The 26,278-nt window shown below is 42.5% G+C and overlaps 1 protein-coding gene across 1 annotated transcript in view; it reads left to right on the top strand.

The window, feature by feature from the left end:
• The first annotated feature begins 621 nt into the window (after positions 1–621).
• CDH13 (cadherin 13) overlaps positions 622–26,278 on the top strand; it is a 657,553-nt gene continuing 631,896 nt past the window's right edge. Inside the window, exon 1 of the mRNA XM_081924041.1 lies at positions 622–852. Coding sequence (XP_081780167.1) covers positions 751–852 — 102 coding nt within the window. The 5' untranslated portion in view covers positions 622–750. The remainder of the gene's footprint in view (positions 853–26,278) is intronic.

Below are 26,278 nucleotides of genomic sequence, written 5' to 3'. Positions count from 1 at the left end.
CATCAGTAACAGACGCCAAGCAAATCTATTTAAGAGGAAATAGATTTTATAGGAATGCCCCTGAGATCCCATGCTGGATAATAACAGCTGTTGGCATAGTCTCTCACTATTTATTAGGCTGAGACTGCTCTCACTTGCCATCAGTGTGAAGATTAAAAATAATAATAATTAAAAGCAAGGCATAATGAATCACTTTACTACAAACTACCTCTGCGTATAAGGAAAATGGACAGATTATGCTTTCATGTTTTTGTGCATGTTCAGACATTTCTACCCTTCACTTCTTCTGCACAGTAGGTGTAGCACAATCCCCTCTCCATCTTTTAAAAGGCACTGAGTAAGGAGTTCTTTCCCAACCATCAGTTTTGAATTGAGTTTGGTTCCTAGAACTTCTTGTGAACTATAGTGGTGCATTGAGTGATATAACAGAATCCTTACTGAATGTTGATCTATCAACAAGTCCTAAACTATCATACAATTACTGACTAACATTTGTGTGCATGAAAGGGTTAACCTGAGCCTTGAGCTCAAGTTACCAGAGTGGGTGTGGCTTTGCAGGTTCTCTCAGCAACCTCTGCTCCCATCCTTTTCAGTCTTTTTCTCTCTTCCTGCTTCCTGGAACAAGCAGAAAAGGAGCCATGCGACTTGGCTCTCAGCTCAGCAAATTCTGGAAAAGAACCGGATCTCTCCAAAAGGGAGATTTTACAGCCTGCATCTTTGCTAATCCAAAGATTGCATGATCCTTTTGCAATGAAACCAAGTAATTGTCTGTTTAAAGCCATATGGAACCTCTTAATCTTTATTTTACTGCCAGTGGATGGAGACTTGTTTGCTGCAACTTCTGGAAACATTGTGAGTAAAATATTTACTCCTCACCTTATGCAGACTGCAATCATATAACCTTGGAGTAAGCTCCATTTAATTCAATGGTGCTTCCTTGCATAGGGATGCAAGGAGACAGAAATTCCCATATTGTCCTGCTCTAAGTAACCGTGGAGTAGGCTTCTGAGATCCAGTGCTGTTTTTCAGGGGGTACTTAAGGGTATGCAGTACCTGCCCGATTGGTGTTGTTAAAAGGTGTGTCACTTATTGTAACAACTCCATGGTGAGTACCAGCACCTGTTTTTCTAGAAAAGAAAAGCACTGCTGAGATCTATGGGGTGTGCAGGAGTAAGTCCTCCGCAGACTGCAACAATCTACTGGGTATAAGGGATAAGGCAGGACCTCAAATAACCTGGTGGCGTTTATATGTTAGTACCACAACCTTGAACTTACTTGGCAGCAAAATTTCAGCAAGAGCAAGTCCCACAAAGTAATGTGTCATGCGCTGGTGGTACTCTGTCTCTATAAGCATCCTAGCCACTGCATTCTGCTCCAGCTGCCACTTCAAGCCCAACCTAAAGGGTATCCCATATAGAAGGCATTGCAACAATTTATTTATTTGTTGCATTTATATCCCACCATATCTCTCCAAGGAGCTTAAGGTGGAGACATGGTTCCCCTCCCCATTTAATCTGCACAACAACCCTGTGGTGTTGGATAGGCTGAGAGGCAGTGACTGGCCCAATGTCACCCAGTGAGCTTTGTGGCTGAGTGGAGATTTGAACCCTGGTCTCCTAAGGTCTATGTCTGACACTATCACCACTGCACCACACTGCCATCACACTAATGGCGGAGTTACCAATGCATGGATGACAAATAAAAATAATGCTGACCCATTTTTATTTTGCCAACTCAGTGAGTAAAGAACTTGAACTCTAGAAGGGAGGGGAGACATTGCTTTGGACAGAATAAAGAGACAAGGGACGTGGTTATTTTTAAATGTTAAAAGCGTTCGTCTGCTAAGAAGCATGATAAGTGAATCAATCAGAAAGGAGTTGGTGGGTAGAAGGATTAAATGGGCAATAAAAAGGATACACGGCTGACCTCCAATGGAGGAGGGAGTTGATAATGGGATAAGTAAATCTTATGAAGATAATAAGGATATAATTATGGTTGAGCTCAAACTACTAAGTACATAGTTTGAACCTCTTGAGATATATGCAGATATAAAATTTCAGGATAGTTTGGTAGCAAATGATTATTTTCCGTGCCCCTGTGTAAGAGGCTTGATTAGTGCAAATACGTGGTCCTCTTAAACTTCACCTACCATTCATAATGAGGAATATGGAAGGTCTTTTAGGGTTTCTTTCATATTCTTAGTGTCTCAGGGCCGTAGGGATAGTGGAGGTGGTTGGGGGTTCGTATCCCCCTCACAGATATTCTGCTAGGGTCAGACAAAACTGTCAACTCTCTCCCAGTTTGTCCCTTTTCCAGTCTCCAGTTCTCCCCATTTCAATGCCAGTTTCTATAACCTGCATGAAAATCTGTGTGCATTTTCAGCTTATTTGGGGTGTCATGAAAGATCAAGGCAGTAGTTCGTTGTGTAATGTTAATGCATTTTAATAGGGAGGGGTAGAAGCACTTTTGGAATTTGTATGTGTGTGCTGCAGGTGCCCAAATAACTTCATGGGTCTTGATGAATATTAATATAAAATAAAAATAAGTAAGCAGTATTGCAGTTAAGGGCCTGGGAGCCACATTCTTTTCTGGGTAAATTTCCAGAGGCCACATGCCAGCAGTTGGCCAGGCAAGAGGCAAAAGTGAGCAGGGCAATGGCAGCAATTTTTACCTTTCTACAGTAAGCTAGTTTGTGCTCACATCCACACATCCTTCCAATACTTCACCAAGGAAGGGAAGAGGCTCTCTCAGAGAATGTGTTCCAGCTAGACAATGGCACTTGCACTACCCCAACTACTTTTTAGATCATTTAGATATTTTATTTTTTTACTGCATTGTTTCAATACTGTGTTGCCACCCTGAGCTCCTGAGGTGGCGGCGGCAGGTGGGGGTAGAATATAAATTTAATAAGTAAATAATGAAGATGTTGAGGGCCAGACTGAGAATTTTGGGCAGGGTGGGAGAGGCATTTTAACCCCAGGCCTGAGGTTCTTCTGAGTTGTTTACTAAGAACCAATTCTGGCCAATGAGGGCTGAGGGAATGGAGAAGCACAATTCTTTTAGATTGTTCAGAAACAGGGCTATGTATTTAATGTAATTGAACAAACTCAACCCTAATGAGACCAATGTATTCATGTTGTGGCTAATCTGTGGTTCCTTTCTTCACACAATGCATAAACAGCTGAGGAGCTGGGGGAGGGGCTCCTATCCCCATAGTGGCAGACTCAGCAGGAACACACAGGGCTAGGTCACAGCTTTCTCTGTTATTGGATGAGATGCATTGCATTTTTATTTAGACTGTAATCTTTTCCAAATGTGCATTTACTGCATACTCATTAGCACATGCAAATTTTATGCAAATCGGTGTCCTCTTTTAACATTGGCGAGGCAATGCTGGAAGAAGAAGACGAAGAGTTTGGATTTGATATACTGCTTTATCACTACCCGAAGGAGACTCAAAGCGGCTAACATTCCCCTTCCCCTTCCTCCCCCACAACAAACACTCTGTGAGGTGAGTGGGGCTGAGAGGCTTCAAAGAAGTGTGACTAGCCCGAGGTCACCCAGCAGCTGCATGTGGAGGAGCAGAGGCGCGAACCCGATTCACCAGATTACGAGTCCACCGCTCTTAACCACTACACCACACTGGCTCTCTGGAGAAGTGAAAGCACACCCCCTAGGCATGATTCAGTTGCATCTGGTTTGGATGGATGGAACACCCTCATCCACAGATGCAGGAATAGGGGCCATGACTGGTATGGGAGAAAGTGGGAGGCTTGTTGTGGAGTGAAGATCAACCCCCACCATGGAGGCAGAGCAGCCGGGTGGCTCATTCCTGGGAGCCACTCAAAAGTCCAAGGCTTCCACATATCTGCACTTGCACACACATATTGCCTTCTGAGGAAGTAAGCGGTATGATCCCAGTTCAAGGGAAAATTCCAGCCAGGCAAAATGACTCAAGGAGGGCATGCCTATGAAGACTATGGCCTGAGAAAGGGACTGTGGCCTGAGGACAGGTTGTAGCCTAGGGAGGTTCTCAAGGCACTGAGGTTCCTCACCCCTGAGTTAGGGCCTACTCTAAGCAAGACAATGGTGGCGGAGAATGTATGAGGCTGGACTGCTGAATATAAAAGTCAAAGAGGCAGGCCAAGAGGAAAGAAATTCTATGGTTAGGGAAGAAGCAGAAGCAGTAGAAGAAAAGGACCACATTCACCGCCCCCTTTCCTCTGGCCAAGGCCAAAGATTTGCTCCAGCCCTCTATCAGTATCCCACTTCCATTAGAAAGCAGCAGAAGTTAAATTTCAAGGATGGAGTTTGAATGGCCTTTAACCAGAGTTTTCATCCTGCAATCAGTCGACAGTCCCAATACTAGAATTGATTTCTTAACACCCACTTCTCTTGGTGCAAAGAGACCACCTGATCTTTGGCACTCAGGAGCACTTAAAGAGCTCCCTTTGACTTCATCCCCACCTGCAATTTGTGTGATGGTTCGCTTTGATACTTTCCAAACACAATTGGTTGAAGCAGTGGCAAAATTTGCTCCTGCTGTTGATTGCTGGTGTGTGTATAAAGGCTGGTTTAGAGAGTGGGGGGGAAGCAGCTTGTGTTTTAAGGAAGGCTAATTTTCAAGAGATGATGGAGGTGCTTAAGAAGTGGAAAAACAGCGCATAAAGAATGGGAGTCATGTTTCAGCAAAAGTGACAGGTACATGATTGAATAAAATGAAAGCAAATGTGACAGACAACACGGGGTCTTGCAAGATACCGTAGACTTTGTATTTTTTTTTCCTTTTAGCGTTCAAAAATGCAAGCATAGCCCTGAGACGCAGCCCTTGAATAACTGTCAATCAAAAAGGAACTTTAAAGTGCCGTGGGGCAGGGGGAGGGGAATGAAACAAAGAGAAGTACAAAAGCTTCATCCAAACCAAATTGCTATCTAGGATGTTTTCTCTTTCCTGCACCCACCCCGCAACACACACCTGCTTATGCAGAAATATGCACATAAACTGTACACATCATTATGGCTACTTGGATGCAGGTCAGGCTGTAATGTACGCAAATGAATACCTAGATGAATAATGGGTGATGAGACAGTGTGATTGGCGTGCACAATCAGCTGGAACATGCACAAGCAAATTAGGTCATTGCCTCCATCGTTCTGCAGTGTCAGTGTAGGCGCATACATCACAATGTGGGTTGCCAACTTTGGACTTGAAAATACTGGGCTGTCTTGGTGGGGCCAGGGGGGGTGGAGTGGAGAAGAGGTGTAGCTTAATGGTAAAGTATATGTGTTGCATACAGATGGTTCCAGATGCAGTTCCCTGAATCTCCAGATATAGCTGAGAAACATCTTGTCTGGAACTTGAAAAACTGGGGCCAGCCAGTATAGATAATGGTGGGGGACCCCAATGCTGGGGCCAGAATGCAGTTCTTTAGACCTCTCTGCCTGGCCCTCAGTATGCTCCCCAACTCACACTGCGTTCATCACCAACCCTACTCCAAGCCCCTCTAAAAATACTATTTTGTCTATCTTGTGAACTGTGATTCTTGCCTGGATAAATATGTGTGAGTTTGTGTGCTTAGAAACATCTGTCTTTTCCATAGTTGGAATGCTTCATCTACTGGCATGTGGCCCCTGGAAGTTTCCCAATGAGGAAATGGGTTTCACAAGCTGAAAAAGCTTCCCCATCCCTGTCTTAAGATCCAATCTTTAGATTTGCCAGGTAGAATTGTCCCCTGCTTGGAACCCTGGGGCGTTGCTACCAGTCTGTGTAGATAGCACCAAACTAGATAGACCAAAGGGTCTGACACAGCATAGAATCAAAGAATTGTATAAGTGTAGAGTTGGAAGTGACACTAAGGGTCATCTAGTCCAATTTCCTGCAATGCAATCAATGACAGATGACCATCCAAACTCTGCTTAAAATAGGGTTGCCATACATATGGAATTTCCAGGACATATCCAGAATACCACAGTCGGAAGCAGTTTCCAGGCAGAAATCGGCAAAATGTCCAGGAAAATCTGGACGTATGGCAACCCATGTCTGCAGTGCTTTTTTCCACTTTTTGAAATATAGCAACCTTACTTAAAAAACTCCCAAGGAAGGAGAATCCACCACCTCGTGTGGGAGTCTGTTCCATTGAAACTGGGAACTAGGGATGCTTCCCATGTTCCTAATCAGCTGGGGAAGGCAGTTGTGGGTTTCCTTGGAAATTCAGTCTGCCCACTGCATGTCAGTATTCAGCCCTGCCCGCACCTGGAGCCTGAGGTCTCCTTAGAGGAGGAACAGGATTGCTCAGCAGATTCTCTGCACCTTGAGGTGTTGGATCCAGACACCAAAACCCTGAGACTAGACTTCTTGACACCAGTTTATAAGTGTTGACTTCTCTGAGGGTGGATCCTTTATGTAGCCAAACTGGTGGATCCTTGTGCAGCCAGAATGGTGTCATCCAAGTCCATGCAGGATATGGCGCCATCCATGCATAAGCTGGCAAGGTTTGCAGAAGAAAGGAAAATCTTTAAATAAAGAAGGAACCCCAAAATCAACTCAGTGAGGACTGAGCATACCCAGTAGCCATGGAATAAGTAAGAGAAATGAAATGTAAAACTGGAGCAGGATGATGGATTGGAGCATCACAGAATGAGACAGGGACGGCTGGTTGGAACCCTGAAGAGGAAGACTCCATTTTGTTGAAGGTTATACTTCTAAGGCCAAACAAAGAAGCATTCAGCAGGAAGTTGGAACTCTTTGCTGCTTGTGATTACGGTATTGAAAGCAGACAAGAAAGAACTTTCATGGGACACGCTTCCCAGCCAATCAGTGATGGTGTGCCTCTTCTTCCCTGGAGTTTCCTTCCCTTGGAAAGACATGTCCTAAAAAGCCTTTTCACAAACAGGCCACATATTTTATGCCCTTAGGCTTCATTGACTATTTATTAATTGTTGTTATTTGGTAGATTTATATCAGGCACTTTTAGAAACAGTACACAATGTGCCTTACGTAAAATCAATATAATATAAAGGAGGAGGGGACAAATAAATAAAATATTTGTAATGTATGATAAAATCAAAATTATTAAAGAGAGAGAGAGAGATCTGCTTTCAGTGCAGCTGTCTTCCCAGCCCATCCAAATCTCTTCCGTCTTCACAACAGTTATGACTATGGTTAATACTGAGTAGCTAAACTTCTCTGGTCTTATGCTAATTGTGAACATTCTGTGACATCACAGAAGGAAGGTCATTGGACAGCAAGGTTTGCAGACAACAGGTAGTCATTTATACCCTATATACTGTTTTCTGTATTTTCAGTATCCATTTACCTTATTTTCATTTTTAAAAAACATTTTCTACTGTATGTTTTCTCTCCCCTTGCCAGTGAGGACAATTTCCCCTGTACCCAGGAGGCAATTCCAGCATCTAATAATTTTCTCTCTGTTAGGAAGCTTTCCCTGATGGCACAAACAAAAGGCCTCTTCCACCCATCCCCAGGCCAGCTTCTGGATTTAGTTGCTCCATGGTGTTCTGCTGCACAGATGTCTCCAAAGAGACAATGTGTGAAGCTGCCTGCCAGATGACAAGAGATGCTTTGAAATTTAGGCTTAGACAAAAATAATATTTCTGGTTAACTTATTTTTACAGAGTGTGACAAAAGCAGAGTTGAGGATGGTAGGAGAAATGAGGAACATTATCCGATTGTTCTCTTGATATGGGGAGAAAATTAATGGCAAATGAAGCATGCCTTCCTCACATGAGCTGCAAGGTCCCCCCAAAAAGATTCAGTTGCAAATCTCAGGTTGAGTTTTCCTTGAGTGCAAGTCAACATGAATGTCTTCTGTGTATCTTCTGTTCACTTCAATAGGGCTGCCCCAGGAGAATTTTCATGAAGAAGCAGGCTTTGCTTTTCTTCCAGCAAAATTTAAGTACATTTCATTCATTCATTCATTTCCATTTTTCTCCAAAGAACTCAAGGTGGTATACACACATCTCATCCCCATCTTATCATCACTCTGTGAGGTAAAGTTAGGCTGAGAGGCAGTGACTGGTCCAGGGTCACACAGTGAAATTCATGGCCAAGTGGGGATTTGAACCCTGGTCTCCCAGGTCCTAGTCTGACACAGTAACAACTATGCCACACTGGCTTTTTCACCCAGGGCCATAGCTCAGCAGTAGACCATCTGCATAGCTGTCAACGCAAAAATAAGGGATCAGCAGCCAAAATAAGGGATTTTCCAGGCACAGGTATGTTCAACTTCTGAGCCCCTCCGAGCCAAAGGCAGAAAGCCTAGCCAGCAGCCAAACGAAGCCTGAAGCCTCAAGGAAAACCACCGTCACCTCTCCGCTGGGAAGCGCTGAGCAAAGGCGAGTCCCCAGGCAACACAGCCAATTTGATCAGCACAAGGCATGCAAGCTCCACCCCCCAGTCGTTCTTAGACTTCTTATTGGGTGAGCAACACAGCCAAGCAACACAGTTGGAGCCTCTCTCCTCCCTGGCCGGCAGGGAGGGAGGGAGAGGAGCTGCTTCCTTTGAAACCTGGGAAATTTAAGGGACATCATCAATAAGGGACAGCAGCGGGACACAGCGCTGGGATAAGGGACTGTCCCGCCAAATAAGGGACGCTTGACAGCTATGACCATCTGCCTGGCATACAGAAGGCCTAAGGTTAAATCTCCGGCATCTCTAGGTATGTCTGGGAAAGACCCTGGCCTGAAATCCCAGAGCAGCACTGCCAGTAAGTGAGGACAATACTGAGCTAGATGGACCTCACAGAGCTACACTTCCCAGAGCAGTTTAACCATCAACAGGAGTCTTCTAACAATTCTCAGCACCTTTAGCAGCCTACAGATCCCAGGATGCTTTGGGGAAAGCCATGACAGTTTGAAAGGACATGATACTGCTTTGAATCTATAGTGCCTTAGGAGCTTCAAAAAAACCCTTCAATTTTTTGATACATTTACATCTCTTTCTCTTAAATTCTCCATGCATTGCTCTGTTACTTATTATAGACTGAGATCAATTAACTTCTTGATTTCTTTTTAAAGGAAGAAATGAAATACACACGAGTGCAAGAAACCTTCAGATTCTCTCTGTGCTTTGCCTCTTGCTTACTATGTCAGTTCATATCTGCAGGGAGAGAAAGGGAGCTAACTCTTATGAGCTATGAAATATTCATCGCCACACCAGTGCGTTAACTTGGCCTTACCTCTTCAAAGGGAATGCTTCTCGGCTTGGATCTCAAGAGACCGGTTTGCGAGTCAGGCAAGCTAGTGAGTAACTTATTGTGTCATTAATATATTGGTCATGTCATCTCCTCGTTCTCATTAAAGAAACTCTGAAGTCCATGTCAGCCTGTGAAGCTGCCCAGCTTCAGATGATATGTCATTTCCCTTCCTCCTCTTCTCCCTATTTTTATTTTATTTTATTATTTTTGCATTCAGCAAGCAGCAGGATGGATTAACCCTCCAGGATTGAAAAGTGAAAAGGTTTTGTAGATGTGTTGAACAGATGCTATAAAAGATCTTTCTTTTAAAAAAAGAAAAGAAAAGAAAAGATGAGGAACAAACCATCCATCAACTGGGATTTGGAGTGAAATATTGGACTCTCTCTCACGGTCAGCACCCTGGCAGCTGAAGCAGCATTCAAAATCCTGTTGTTAATTCAATTCAACATGTTAGACCAGAAACACTAGCAATGGAGGGGGGAAGGAACAGATGATAGCTCACTCCTTTGGTTTCTCCCATGATTTGCCCCACCTTGTATTCAGGGCCTGAGTTGCAGAACATGCAGAACACCTTGCAGAACATGGCCTGAGTTGGAGAGGGTCAAAAGGTTTACTGCTTCAATATTTTATAATCTGAAATCTGTGAATTAGAGAAGACCCCTAGCATGAATTAGACATGACCCCTAGCTTGGTATCACCCTCATGTCCTGGTTGTGGGCTTTCCCAAGCTGGTTTGTCACTAACTGTCAGAGGCAGCATGCCTCAGAATACCAGGTGAGTCCAGCAACACTTGTTGTTCCAAGCATCTCCTGCTTGCAAGCTTCCCATTGGGGGCATTGGTTGGCCACTACAAGAACAGGATGCTGGACTAGATGGGCCACTGGACAAAGATCACTGTAAATGTAGCCTACTGGAGTAAGGTGGCTGTAGGTGTAGCCTACTGGACAATGTAGCCTATTGGACAAAGGAAGCTGTAGATTTAGCCTGCTGGATGAATGTAAGAGTCACATCTATTTCTCTGCCAACTTTTGCCAGTGGCCCCAGCCTCCACTGACATCTGCATGTGGCCTTCAGGCTGAAAAGGACCCCCCAAGCTTTAAAGTCTCGCGAGGACATAGCCCTCCAAATAGCAGTTTGGCTGCTCATTCTTCATTGTCCAAAAGTCCTTGGGAGTTTATGGTTCAGTGCTAAATCTGTATCTTCCTTTTTGATGAGCCTTTTTATGATGGATAGTGTAAATTATTTTAAGGTAACTTTTTTGTCAGCTTGAACTCCTGACAAAGATAAATTGATGTGATGCCTTTTAAACTGCCCTTATGAATTAACGCTCAACTCCCCTTCCCCTCTCTCAGTTCAAGTGGGAGTTTCAAAAGGTTTATAGATGATTATTTTGCCACTTTCCAAGGGTCCCAGTTAGGGATGCAGAGTCACCTGCTTGTTCAGCTCAAAGGCTATTGGATTTTTGCAAGTATTCCCTTTGAATATTCAGAAACACATTAGAGGGAGTTTTGTGTGTGTGAATATTCAAAATGAATGCCTGCAAAACTCAGTAATTGAAAACCAAGTAATTACAGATATGCGAAGTCACTCACTGTCACACATGCTGCAGGCTGAGAAACAAGAAGGGGATCAGGGGTCATCTCAATAGCTTGGATTGTTCTACCCTCCATCACAGCAGCTGTGGTAAATATGGCGCCTCTGAGCACATTTTGGCATGTCACTTCCGGTAGATCATGGGAAATTATCCTTTCTGAAACATCTTTAGCAGGAAGTGGCATTTCTGATCATTTCCCCAATCATCCCCAGTTATTTTTTTTATTGATTTTCCACAATTTTTAACAAATGATGACCAACTTAGTACAAATATAAAAGCTGACTTCCCCCGCCCCCAATGTTCCTTTTATTTTCCTCCCTCCTTTGCTGTTCCCAATACATTTCCACCAGTTGCACTTGTAAACGTTTTGTTTGTGAAGTGGGCAGGAAGGTGGCAGGAGGAGGTCACTGTCAGTCATTTCCAATATCGGCCCAGTCATTGGGTTTAGCTTGTCTCAAAATGAGCCCTGGGTTTTTATTTTTTTTAAGTGGGGGCCTGAATTTTTGAGGGCCCCCCCATTTATAATTACTCACTATATACCTAGCCCCACTACTTTTACTTCTTCACCACAATAATGTCTGTATAAGAGCTCTGATGCATCTCAGTGCTATGCTAATGAGAACTAATGCAGGAATATTTATGCAATCCTTTTGAAATGCCAAGTGTTTGGGGAAGAAGGAAGTGCAAGGAATAAGTAGCATGTGGTGGTTAGAGTGCTGGACTAGGATCTAGGAGACTAGAGTTCAAATCCCCACTTGCCCATGAAGCTTACTGGGTGACCTTGGGCATGTCTCTTAGGTTAGCCTATCTCACAGGGTTGTTGCAGAGATTAATGTGGGTGTATACCTCCTTAAGCTCCTTGGAGAAGTGGTTTGAGATAGGTGTCATAAAATATAAATAAATACATATTTACATGAAAAGCCAGTGTGTTATATTCAGGAAAAGACAGAAAGGAAAACTACAAAGGGAACCCCTGTCTCACCTGCCACTAAAAGGCTGCATAAGGATATCATAATGTAAGTGGGATCTGCATTTGATTCTTACCCAACTTAATGAGTTAGAGAACTTGTTCAATATACTTTAAGGACCAGCTTTCACCAGCATTTGCAGAAAGCAGATTCTAGAGTTGCCACCAATTTTCTCCCACAGCAAAACTGGGAGGAACTGTACTGGGGAGTAACGTCCAAAGAATCTAAGCAGAACAAATAGGGTTTCAATAAGGCTAGTGGAATTTCATGGGGAGGTGATGCGGGGATACCTACATCGCTGCTTGCACATAATACTCTTGTCAATCCTCTACTGGGTAGGGGCAAGAGTTCTGCAATATTGGAATTCTTGTTGGGAATCTGTGTTTCTTGAAGGTACTCTCCATACAGTAGGTAAAGTTGGCAAGTCCTGGAACAAGCTGCGCAGAAATCAATTTTTGGTTTGTATCCAATGTCATTCTACTCAGAGGAGACCCATGGAATCTAATGGACATGGTTAATGCAATGTTATTAATGTCAATAGGTCAACTTTGAGCAGAACTTAGTTGGATCGATGTGTCCCTTTGAGTCTAATTCGGTGGCTCCCTTTGTGGACAAGCATAGGTATTTTTTGTATCTTTTAGAGCAAATGTTTTCTATACGTGATGAAAATGTAGTGTAGGGAAATAGAAAAAGGTATTAGATCCCCTATATCAGTAAAAAAAATATTTTATTTTATTGCAAAAGGTTAGAGGTTCACTTTTTCTTTTCTTTTACCACACTCTACTGATAAAGAACCTCCAGAAGTGGTTAGCAACCTGAAAAGCAGAATTATAATAAATCCAGTGATAGCATAAAACAATCTTTTTAAAGAGCAATAGCTGCAAAGAAATAAAAATGCACATTAAAACAGCAATAAAATCCTTGGGGTATATTGAAGATGCTCTCAGGTGCCATCAGGAACTAAAAATTAAAAATTAGATAATTAAGCTTAAGAAATATAGAGCTAGCAAATCCATAGAAGAACAGAGGTGGTCCCAGTATAAAAGGAAGGATTAAAAAATAATGAGATGCACATTATTTTGGCTATGAGGGATGGCACAAGAGTTCAGCCCCTACCAGGCTTGGTCCTGATGTCACCCGATTTTGTGATGAACAATGCCACAATTGGATCACAACTGGAGGTCCCTGGAGCATCTGTGAATTACACCTTGTGGGATCAGTTTGAGTTGTTACAGCCCAAGGATGTGAATAGGACACTTTTGGTGGTGAGGCCAACAATGTGCCCTCTTGATCCCTGCCCAACATGGGTGATAAAATCTAGTAGAAGGGGATTGACTGAGTTGGTCCAGGGAGTGTGCGGTGCCTCATTGTGGGAGGAAGATATGCCCATCACCTTGAAAGAGACTGGGTGTGGCCCTTCTTAAGGAGGGTGTCCCTGGGAATATATTTAACTCTGATTAAATCCTAGAGGGAAACAGGTGGGTGAAAGAAGAAATAGGGTGGATTCATTTGGGGTCCAAAATTTGTGATATGCAGGTGGAGAGATTCATTCCCTTTTTGTGGGGAGAGATTTTATTTTTAAAAAACTAAAACTACTAATAAAGCTGTTAAATAATTGGAGGTTCCTCTTCCGGTCTGGGGCTCAGTCTGAGAAGATTGAAAAGAAGCTAATAAAGTTCTAAAGGGATTCATGAGTTTCAGATTTGATATGTTCTTCTTCAACCCCATCCCTAGAAAATGGTGTCCATTCTCAATATCATAGAAAATAAAATGGTGTTCCAAGATTAAGTGATTTGCTTTGGCTACCCACTGGTCCATAGCCAAGCTATGATGCAACCACAGTGGTCACCCAACTGACCCTTATTTACATGACAGTAAGTAGAGAGGGGAGCATATGTTTAGACAGATAAATTTGGAAAAAAATACATGGACGTTGATGGATGAGTCAGGTTTTGCCAGGTGGGCTGCCTGCGATGATAAATCCCCTTGGCTGTTTGAGGGATCTTTCCGCTATAATGCACCTCATTGTTCTCCCTAATGCAGGGTTCTAAGAATAGGCTTAATTAGCTCTCGCCACACCACAGTCAGGAAGGGTTGCGTTCATTTTCATTAGTGTTGACCTGATCTCGTCTCCAAACCCACATTGTTATAATTGTTAACGATGCTCCTGAGAGGTATTACTATTAGCGAGATGGAAAAGGCACCAGGCCAGCTTGTTTATAACCTAAGGTTTGTTAATCTGTCAAGTAGGAGAGAACTATTTGTGTGTGAGCTTTGTTGGCATGTCATGAATCAGTCTCCTTGTCATCGTAACTTAGTGTTTTTTTGAGGAGACCAGCAAAAAATGGAATCACTGTTCAAAACAATCAACAGTTGAGTTAATAATGGTCCCATGCATTGTGAGAGGTAGTCACATTCACACCATGCATTTAAAGTGGAATGAAAGAACTTTTAACAATCATGGCTTCCATCAAAGGATTCTGAGGGCTTTAGTTTATTTAGAGAGCTGAGAGTTGTTAGTAAACCCCTATTCCCCTTCACAGAGCTATAATTCTCAGAGTTCACCATTAAGAGGGATTGATTGTAACAAGTGCCTTTTTTTCTAGAAAAAGAGGTGCCGGTTCTCACCATGAAGTTGCTACAGTAAGTGCCACACGTTTTAACAACAACAAAAAGAGGTGCCGGTACTGTATACCCTTGAGTACCCCCTGGAAAAAAGCCCTGATTGTAGCTTATGGAGGGGAATGGGATCTGGCTTTCCCCTTATGCTCTGGCTGGTGTGAGTGATGGGTTTCCAGACGTATCTGTGATTGCTCCACTCCTTTAAGCCCCACTACTGGAAATAGGAAACTGCCTCATACCAAGTTAGACTCCGTCTAGCTCAGTGTTGTCAGCACTGATTGAATGGATCTCCCAGTTTTCAGGAAGGGAAGATTCCTAACCCTACCTAGAGATGTTGAGGATTGAACCCAAGTCCTCTTGCATGCACAATGCATGCTCTACCATTGAGTTGTGGCAGTACACCTAAACCTTAAGTAAGTCCTTTATGTCCTTATGGTTCTGAATAAAAGCTTGAAAGATGAACTTAGGAAGATGTTATATACCAAGGCAGACCATTGTTCCATTGGGCTCATCATTGTCAACAGCAGCTGCTCTTCAGGGTTCCAGATAGGGAACATTACTTGCCCTACCTGGAGGTGCCAGGAATCAAACCTGGGAACATCTGCATGCAGTGCTGATACTCTACCACTGAGCCACATCTTCAAAGGATGATTTCTTAGGAACATAGGGAGGCACCTATATATCAGACTTGACCATTGGTCCATCCAGTTCAGTGTTGTCTACCCTGACTGGCTGTGGCTGTTCAGGGTTTCAGGAAAGAGGTTTTTTTCCTCCATCCCCAATCCTACCTAGAGATGCTGCAAACTTGGGAGCTTCTGCAAGCAATGGGGATGCTCTGCCACTGAGCGACGGTCCTTCCACCAGCAGGGATTAGATTCTACCCCCCACCCTAGATAGTGAAGCTAAAGCCTGGGGCTTGACCAGCGTGTCACTAGAATCCAGGGGTTTAGCCAGCAATTTAAAAATGGAACCTCCTCATGTATTTCCCCCCCTTTCTTTCTTTCTGAGACCCCGCAGTGCTATTTTTCCAGTCAGAATCAGAAATGGGCACTTATCTATTGAAATAAAGTCCTTTGAGGAGTTGTTAAGTTTCTAAAGCAGAGTGAAGCATATCATTTTTCATTATCAGCACCAAGTAGCTTTCCTTTCTTTTTTACCCCAGTCTTTAAATAGCCTGCAGGCATGATTTCCATACGTTTAAAATGATCCTTAAATACGAAATCGTTTTTACATGCTTACCATCTTGTCTTAGACCAAGAACATGCTATTTTTAAACAGAAATGAAAACTATTATTTTCTCCCTAAGCATCAAAGTAGACTGATTGCCAAGGAAAGAACATTAAAATGGCCTGTCCACCCCACCCCCAAAACAACTATGAATCATCCATGCAGGTTCCCATCTTTTTATGTCAGGGCTTAAGCAATACCTAAACTTCTAACAAACTTCTGTTGTAATTTAGTGATGCTAGAAATATTTTCCTCTTTGTAGGAAAACCCAATTGATAAGAGCCAAATGGTGATGTATTTTCCTTTCTGTTTTTAATGTCCTTTGAGAAGGAGGAAAGCATTCTAGCATTATACTGAAATTTTCTACATTTTTCATTGGAGCTTTGTCAAGTAATGGAAAAGGAAGTTGCATGGGGAAATTATCAAGAGAGAGAGAAAATGTTGGTGGAATTCTCATGGGTTGACCTGTGTGTGTGTGTGTGTGTGTGTGCTTGTGCTCACCTTACTTTCAAAGTGTCTGAGGATTTGTGTGAGTGCCCTTTCATTTATTCTACAAATCTCTGGTGGTCTGCAAAAGCCAGGTCTCCTGTGTGCTCACACTTGAAAGCCCCATGACACCCTCTGTTGAGCTTTCCTGTAAGTCCTCTGAGGATGTTTGTGTTCACCTAACTTTCAAAGTAAACGGGCATTTTTGTACATGTCCTTTCTTTCATCCTACAAATAATCTCTCTGGAAATCTGCATGCTGCAGCCTTCCTGGATGAACCTCTTTACCCTAACCCTTGGCTGCTGAGAAGAGTGTTTTCAGGGCCCACCCTGCTCCTGTCTTCCACTTTAATTGTTTTCAATTCTGAATTCTAAATTGTTGTAGATAGTGAACGGTATAATAATAATAATAATAATAATAATAATAATAATAATAATAATATAGGTTGCATTGAAATGGACTAATGTTAGCAGATGCTAGGTACTCAGGTAACAACTTTACAAGGATTGGAAGTGACGCTGGCAGCCACTTCTGGAATTGTAAATCAAGGCTTTGTCAATGTGCTGTTTCCTTTTGTCAATAATTTGGCAGGTAATCGCATTAGGCCAGCTCTAATCAGTGGAATGTTCACTCCCTGATCATAATTATAGGGGACAGCAACAATGTGTACTTTGGTAGACGAAAACAGAAGTGGACTTCCTAGAAATGTATTTTTTGAAAAATCATCCATATTTATTTATTTATTAAAAAAGATGTACTAATGTAACCATTTGCCTGTTCTATGAGTTTTGTCCTTAATTAGTCCAAGACGAAAGGGCACTGCTTATTAAAGATGCTTTTATCACTCCACTCGCAGTAACCAACAATTAACAAAGGGAGCTTAAGCAGAATATGATTGGCCCGCTGAAACGACCCTTGTTGTTTCTTTGGAAACGCAGCCACAAGGGCCTGTCATTTCCCCTTCCCTAATGTGCATATTAATTAGAGTTATGTGGAATGCTCAGCCATTTAGATTTTTGGGACAATAAAGACCTTCCAGGAAGGGGGGGGGGTGTTCCATGTTTTTCTGTGTATAAGGCGATTTTCTTTCCTTATAAAAAATGTTTAAAATTGTGGGTCGTCTTATACATAGATAGTGCTGAGGGAGGATGGGAGATTGGTGGCAGCCATGAGCAGGAGATTGCCAGCGGCGATTGGGCGGGTGATTGCTAGCTGCGGCAAGGTCTGATGATGATTGGCTGCTGCTGTCTGTGGCAATTGGGCGGGTGATTGCTGGCTGCTGGTGACAAGCGTGCAGACGATTGGTGGCTTCAGCAAAGTGTGTGATTGGCAGCAGCAGTCAGGTGGGTGAGTGATTGTTGGCAACCCGCCCCCCAAAGTTCATAAACTCTGGGCAATCTCCCCCCATTTCCTTAATGTGGGGTCCCCAAAAATAGGAGTCGTATTATACATGGGGGCGTGTTATACATGGAAAAATACGGTATTTCTTAAAGCCTCCCTTAAAGAACACAACTTTGATGCTGATCGCTGCCAAGGGAATAGAGAAAAGTTTTCTCTCTCTCTCAGAACACTGGAACTCATAGGCATCCAAATAAGTTGAAAATTGGAGGACTCAGAAGAGACAGAAGAAAGAGACAGCACATAGTTAAACTATGGAGCTCACTCCCACAGGAGGCAGTGATGGTTACTAACTTGGAGGGCCTTAAAATTCATGGGGAAATTCATGTAAGTTAAGGCTCTATCAGTGGCTACTAGTCATGATGGCTATGCGCTTCCTCCACAGTCAGAGGCACTGTCGGATGGACAGAGAGAAGCTGCACTTATGTCAAGCTTGAGGACTTCCTGCAAGCATCTGGTTGGCCTCAGTGAGAATAGGATGCTAGACTACCATAAAATTATGAAATGAAATCATGGTGTTACTGTCCAAAACATCCTAAGAGAATTCCTTAAAATAATTCCAGCTGAACTACTGAATTCCTCTTGGAGGCTATAACCATCCCCACCTAGTATGTGCTCAGGAGAGAAATCTCCGTTTACAATTCAACAGAAGTTCTTCATTTTTCAACGTTAGCATTTATTACCATTTGCGATTGAGAGAAATGAAATATAATATTATAGGGGAGTTTGAACTCTTCACATAATTACATGGTTTCCACCAACACTAGAAGCTATCAAGCTGCTTAGTTTGAGAAGGCAGATGAAAACATCCTACCCGGTGGTGCCAATGTTCTCTTCACTACTTTAATATATATCATTTATTAACGAAATTATTGATTGGCTAATGTTTATCAAGCTCTTTTGAAGAGGCAAGACGCGATGAAAAACTTAGACATTCCTATCTATGCCAGCCATCATTTACTAAAAGAGTTAATGTATTCATTCTGATGCAGAGGATGCTACCATAAGGCTGGGCATATGCTTTCTGTTTCCTAGTGATTTATGCATGATGGCTGTCTCTTGTAGGACGAAACAGTACTCAACTATACACTGCACATTGATCTAGCTATCTTTCTATATCTGTGCGCACACATTTTATGGATATCCTTTCCCCCTAAATAATATAAAGAACAGGCTGTGGTCAGAGGTGTAGTGGTCCTGGGCCATAGGGGATTGAAGATCTATTACTATTTGTGCAACACTCACCCAGTCAGTATGAACAGGGAGCTTTTTGGTCTTTTCACCCTTTGTGCTGATTGGAAATAATCAGAGTGAAAGGAGGTGAGTCAGGCACTGAGGATTGGCTCCTAGGGTCACGCTGGAGAAGGTATTGAAAGAACATTGAGGAGTTGTTCCGTATGCTTCAAAGCTAGCATTTAGGAATGCGGAAAACGCAAGGCACTACTGTTTCAAGAGAATGGTGTGCAAGTTCTGTTACATACAATGGAACTTCAAGGAAAACACAACTTAAGTCATTCAGAAAAAAAAAAAGATACTGGAGCACTCCAAATCATTTGCTCATGTACATCCACAGTAAATAGTGGAGTAGATCTAGTTGAAAGGCAACATATGGTGCTCCGCATTGATTGTTTCAATACATTACTGTATAATTATAATTAATATTATTTCATCATCTTAGAAGTTTGTAGAATCTTAGAAGGGTGTGTGACTATGAGGGGTGGTGTTGTGAAGGGCATGGTTGTGAGTATCATGAAAGGATCCTGCACTTCTTAATTCTCTGCTACATTAGTAGCTGTGGTGAATAGAAGAGCCCTGCTGGATCAGATCAGTGACTCATTTGGTCTAGCATCCTGTTCTCACAGAGGCCAGTCAGATTTCTATGGGAAGTCTGCAAGCAGAGCCTGAGTAAAAAAACACTCTCCCTGCTTATGATTCCCAGGATAGAGAACATTGGATACAGCGCCATATCTTCTGAACCCTAAGGTAATCCGTAGCCATCCATTTAAGTGTGTGTGTGTGAAACTTAGTGTTTGTGATAAATGCTATGCAAATAAACGTATAGTGCTGTTTCCAGCTGTTTGCATTTATGTAAAACACAATCAGACTGATACAAATTGTTGGGAGGGAAAAATGATCTTAAAACAGAATGTCTGAAACAAATTGCAAAAGAAAAAGGAAATGGATGTGGTCACTGAGAGAAAAGCCAACCTATTTTAAATTCTAATTATTAAAATTTCTCTCTCTCAACAAGTGAAATGAATTTAGCCATTCATGCATAGTAGAAAAGTCAAATCATCTGTGAATTAAATAAAAATAAAAATGAAAATGAAATATATATATACAAATGGGAGTGTTCTGATGTACCCACTGAGGAGACATCATTTAAAAGTTGACATTTTGCAGCTTACTGAAGAAGAATGCAATTTTTTTATTGTGCTAGGTAAATCATGCTCTCCAAACAATGTAGAAATAATTGAAAATGTTTGCTATTTTTAAATAAACATGATAAATCTCATAAGTCTGTAGTAGTTGGATAGAAGAAGAGAATCAAACTGCTGAAGCTCCACAGTGAGGATTTTGGTTTCTGCTAGACTGATCTGCAGCCTGCTAAAGCAGAGATGGGGAAGCTGTGGCCCTCCAAATATGTTTGGACTCCAGTTCCCATAAACCTCAGCAAGCACTGCCAATAGCCTGTAATTATGGGAGTTGAATTCCAACATAATCTGGGGCAGGGTGGCAGGCAGGCAATGTTTTCACATCCCAAAGTTAAAAGAAGCTTGCTTTTACCCTTTGAGGCTGGTTTCTTTCAGAGTTGTGCATCTGAAAACAGTCACAACCTACACATTTGAAATGGCATGACATAACTCAAAAAGGCCCTTTACTCGTAGCTGGGAATGTCACTGAATCCGTAAAATGTAGTGTAAATAATTGCCATCTGTTTGGTGTAGCTGACCTTACATGCTAATCACAAAATTACAGAAGTTAGAGGAAGGAGACTGTTTACCTCTCTATCTTCTTTCTCTCATTGAGCAATTGTGCATTAATGCACATTTTGTGGCATTTGAGGATGGAGATTCTGATTCTTCCCTTGGGTGGTTCAATGGTGTAATGGCAAACTCTAAGAAAAGAAATACATGCATTAGGCTGGAAGCAAGATTATCCAGAGGCATTATTGTTAAGCATCTTAAAGGAGTTGTCATAAATGCACCACCATCCTTGTTATGTCCCCATTATTAATCCTAGTAAACATGTTCTTCAAAAACTTGAAAAAGCCATTTCTTCAGAGGTAGAGGATTATGGTGTCAGTGGCCTGGTTCACACATAATGCCATGAGTTAATCATGAGTTGTCTCACAGACAATAAAACAACCCACGGCTTGTTTCTCTAAACGGTTTCTCTAAACGGTTTTTCCATCCGTTCTTGCCTCATCCCTTTGTAATATGGCTAGCATCTGAGTTGGTGTGGTCAAACAAACCATGGTTTAGGGAATGTGCTAGATTGATACATAACAAACCATAGTTTGTTAAAAAAAACAACCACCCAAAGTCAATAAACCATGGCTTTGGATAGTGGTTTGTGGGCAAGATTCACATATAACAGTAAGTTATGATTTAATAAATGAGATGATGCAATCATATCACTCGGGTGGGGAAACCAGGGGTAGTGCCACATTCCAGTGGTAGGTGGGTGGGGGCAGGGAAAACATTGGGTAGAGTAATGGCTGTGTCTTTTACCTTTGTAGGCTACATTTCAACCATACAAAGGTCAGACGGAAACACACCTGCACTCCTTCTTCATCCCCCATCCACAAAGGGAAAAGGCATTATCAAGGAAACATTACAAGCAAGGAAAAGCACTCAATGGTGTAGGTCAGGGTCAGTGAAGGGTGTGACTTGGATAGATTCCTGAGTGTTGGAGAGAGGGTTTTGGAGTAGCACATTCAGCTCCTCTGGGCCCGAGGTTCCCCACTCCAGTATAGATATGACAGTACTTGGATGTGTTGAGAGAAAATCTGTTTCAGCAGACAATCACAAACTAGTTCACGAGAGTCCCTTTCATTTGAGGAAAAGGACTTAATTCTCCAGCTTGGGTTGCAATTGATGGACAATTTGTAGAGAGTGCCTTCTTTATTTCAGCTGCAAGCTTTGCTCTTCATGACTAGTGTCTGCCTTTTATCACTAATATGAGCTAAATTCCCTTGCAAACAAATTGCATCTGGTGTTTGCTTCATTGCGGGAAAAAAATCTTTTTTGTTCAAAAGAACTATGCAAAGAGGCTGTCTCCACTATTTTCAACAGGACTGACTCCACACCATCTGTTTGGCATGTGCTCACTAGATCGCTGAGTCCACTGCTAGAGAATGCGCCCCAGAAACTGAACAGATGACATTTAAACGTGACTGACAATTAAGCAAAACCTCTTGTCTTTTTTTTTGTAATAGCAATGGTCAACAGGATTAGGGAGTGATCTAAGGGACACAGGGAGATGGAAACTGTGTCACTTTGCAGAGCGCTTCAAACACTGTCATGTTGGTGACTAGCTGTGAATGAAAAAGGGGGAAAAGACTGTCACCTCAAGCATCGCCAATTAAAGCAGGATTTGTCTAAGCTTGTGTTTGTCTCTCTACCAAAATCTGTTGGCATATGTATGCTCTACAAACAGAAGATAGAAATATGATATACTAGCATACACCTACGGAGCGACACTAACTAGGGAATTAGCACATTCGTTTGAGAGAATTGTCTTTTTTTCCTCTTGACATGCTGTGATAAACTTTATCTTCACCCACATGGTGAACCTCATGTGTAACCCATAAACCAACCAGAAGGCAGGCTTAAGTTCTGTAAAACTATCTCTCAAAAGGACACAGACTTCTGGGAGTCAGAGAGAGCACCAGACAGGATTGTCCCTACAGAGCTATCCCAGCGCCAGGAGCACAAGTAAATCCCCAATCCCAACAAAGCCTAGACTGCTCCTGACTACACCATGCTATCCTACAAGTAAAACATTTAGTGATACAGAATGTTCTTGGCTTCTCACAGTGTTCTAGCTGTTCATATTCTAACTTTTCATATTCTTGGCTAAACAGCTATTGTTCCTCTGCTGTGAGGAGAGAGCGCAGAAGTTGCTTTAATACCAAAATAGACCATTGGTCCAGCTTGGTCAGTATTGTCTACAATAGCCTTCTCCAAGCTGGTGTCTGCTAGGTGCTGATGGTCTACAACTCTCTGACCATTGGCCATGCTTGAAGGGGATGTGAGTCCAGCAACACATTGGGGAAGGTTGATCTATGCTGACTTGCGGTGGCTCTCCAGAGTTCCCCCCTTCCAGTCCTTGACCCTTGGACCTTCTGTACATGACACATGTTCTACCGCTAAGCAATGGCCATTCCCACTAAAAGCAGCTTCTGACTTCCTAGAGAATGTAAATAATCTACCATTAGGAGTGAGTTTTATGGTGAAATGAATTGGCCGGTTGGGAGAAACAACCAGCCAAATGTAAAATAATAATAATAACAATTTAGATAAAATTGGGGGAGCAGGTCTGCAAATGCCCGATTCCAGGGGAAGAGCAGAGTATAAGTGCTTTGTTAACAGGGATGGGCTGTTTCCCTCCAGATGCCATTGGCCTACAACTCCCATCATCCCTGACCATGGCAATGCTAGCTGGGTATGGGGCTGATGGGAGATTCAGCCCATCAACCTCAGAAGGGTCAGAGGTTCTCTGTCCCTGGCTTATTGATTACTTCCAGGTTTATCATAGCTAATCTTGCTGTCATTCACCAAGAGCCGCTTGACAGCAAGGAAGCTCAATGAATCTGCACTTCACAATATTATTTTGAACTTCAAAATAAGGTCCTCGGAGCTGGACCTCAGTGTCCGGACTGAACAATGTGGGTGAAGACAGGACCAAGGCCATTTAGGGCTTTAAAGGTCAACATCAATACTCTGAATTATGCTCTGAAACGTACTGGGAGCCAGTAAACATCCTTTAGGTCTGGTGTTATGAGTTGGGTAGCCTTGGATTTTGCAAGGCCTTAACTCTTTTAGTCCCAGTTTCTCATTTACCTTTCAGAGCTGTTGTGAGCATGCTCAGACTGGGAGGGGAGGCAGGCATGCATGGAAATAGTCATGTGTAGCAAGAATTTATTCTCCCTTTGGCAACTCCTGATTTAGTCATGTGTTTCTCACGAAATCCTCATTTGTGGGGCATATTTTGTATTAATTTTAAGTGTTGCTGATTTGGAACTCATGAATATTCATGCACCTAATTTGCTTGCTGCCTGTTAGTATTATATCTCCACAGTGGTGTGTGTGTGTGTGTGTGTGTGTGTGTGTGTGTGTTGTTTGTTTTATTCCTGCATTTCTCTATGGCACACTGCCCCACACCCAATTTCCTCATGATGGCGGTTCCTATTTCAAGAGTTTCTTAGCACGGTTCTGCTTTGCAATCTAAAGCTGCAGCATCTTTGCCTTCATCAGGTTTTGCAAATGTGTTCCTGGTTCCACAAGCAATTTGTTTCTCCTGGCACCTCTTCTGATAAGGAGAACCTTCTCCTGAAGGACTAAGCGATGCTCCCTGTGAATGTACAACTTGCAGCCTATTCTTGCTCCCCTTTACTTAGAAATAAAACCCGCTGTGGGGGTTTTATTTCCAATGGGACTTATTCCCAAGAAAAAAGCATATGGGATTGCAGCTGAAGATAATATCATTTTCCTCCCATTTTAATAAACAAGAACACTCCAAATGTTTTGCAAGTTATTTAGAAGTTTAGCAAATATATATATAGCAGAAACAAATACACAGAATGCAAAAATATATATCCACTTCTGTAATCATATTTTCCAAACCATGCATTTGTCCATTATCTCTCAAAAAGAATTGAAAATAATGCCATTTTAGTCTCAGTGATAATGATACTGGGTGAATTTTGGCCATTCCAAAAGGATTTAATCACCATTTGTATGTCAAGGCCATTTGACCTAGTAGCTCCTTATGTAATGAAATAACCAGACAAGAGAGCAGCATATAGAGTTTGTGGGTTCAAATAAGCCACAACATTATTGGTTACAGATGTGAAAGATTTGGCACAGGCATTGGGTAATGGCAGTTATCGAACTCCAGCACTGCTGCTGGGAGTGTATCTAAGGGTAAACCACATAATGGGGGGTGGGGGGTGACCTACATCAAATAGTGATACTCTCCAAGGATCCTTGTTGGAGGAGTTCTATGGACCTAGCCCCCATCTGGGCGTCAGACAGAATCAACTCCTCATGGATCCCTTTTGACAGGATACAGTGGTACATCGGGTTACAGACACTTCAGGTTATAGACACTTCAGGTTACAGACTCCACTAACCCAGAAAAAGTACCTCGGTTAAGAACTTTGCTTCAGGATGAGAACAGAAATTGCAACGTGGCGGCAGCGGGAGGCCCCATTAGCTAAAGTGGTGCTTCAGGTTAAGAACAGTTTCAGGTTAAGAACGGACCTCCAGAACAAATTAAGTTCTTAACCCAAGGTACCATTGTACCCTTAACCAAGAGGGGCAGGGAGAGGCTACAACCTCCCCTCCAGCTAAGACTAAGGCTTGCCTATGCCTAACCTCACAAAGTTGTGATGATTGCTATGAGGTAGGTGAAAAATAAGTGGAAGTTGCCAGTTTGCCACGAGAGAAAATTCCTGCCCTGCTGACAACATCCATAGCAAGGTCTTAGCATGAAAGAAGCATATGAAAAAGGAGTGGGAGATCTGAAAAAAAACAAGGAGGAGTGCTAGGCCAGCCTCAGTTTATTCCCCCAGGGGCAGACCCAAGCAAACTGTGCCACCCTCTGAAGAATCCCTGGTTCCAGACCTTCCTGTTTTAATTGAGATTCCTGCATTTCTGGGGGTTGGACTAGATGACCCTCAGTGTCCCTTCCAACTCTACAAGTCTGTGATTCTATGACAGGTTTTCTTATAAGTTAGTTGGTTACAACCCTATGCATTTGCATAATGCTGCTTATGGCACTCATAGCACTGAGTGACTTTTCCTGAGACTTACAACCAATGGTTCATCCTAGCAAACCACTTCACCAGCCGCAGTTTGTAGAACCATACAAACCAATGAAATGTGTACACCTTTTGTACCAGTCTCAGAGTTTTGCTATACTGTTGGTGGCAGTATGCCTCTGGATACCAGTTGCCAGGGATCACAAGTGAGAACGTGCTATTGGGACAGTGGGACATCTGTTGGCCACTGAGAAAAGGATGCTGGACTTGATCTGATCCAGCACGACTCTGCAAATGCTCTTCTTCCAGGTGCAGAAATGTGGGTACCAAAAAATGTGGGTACTACACAGATGATGGCAGCAGAGAGGAGAAAGTGGAAAGAAAGAGGATGGGAGAACAGATCTCTGTAATGGACTGTAATGGAGTAAAGACACTGATGTTCCCCTATGTGGTTTACTAAAAATTTCTGGCACTAGGCTTCCTGAAGCTGCCGTATAACAAAAATTTGTACAAAGGCTTAAGTTTCAGCAGCCCTATGTTGGCTCTGATTGCTTAACATATTAACATTTTATCAGCTGAAATCCCTTGTGATGTTGTAGGAAGCAGCCAGGCAAACCCACCTTTCTCTCCTATGCAATGTCCTTCTGAACAATCCAGGCTTTTATTAATACCCAGTAACAGCTGCCCTTCTCGGGGGAAACGTAGGAAAAGTTGATGCCTGAATTCAAAAGCAAAACAAAAAGCACTGATTTCATTCAAACCCTCTTCTTAATACATA

Source organism: Podarcis melisellensis, assembly GCF_964234715.1.
Source record: "Podarcis melisellensis genome assembly, chromosome: 8".
NCBI classification, from domain to species: Eukaryota; Metazoa; Chordata; class Lepidosauria; order Squamata; family Lacertidae; genus Podarcis; species Podarcis melisellensis.
This window is presented reverse-complemented; position numbering and strand designations above follow the sequence as displayed.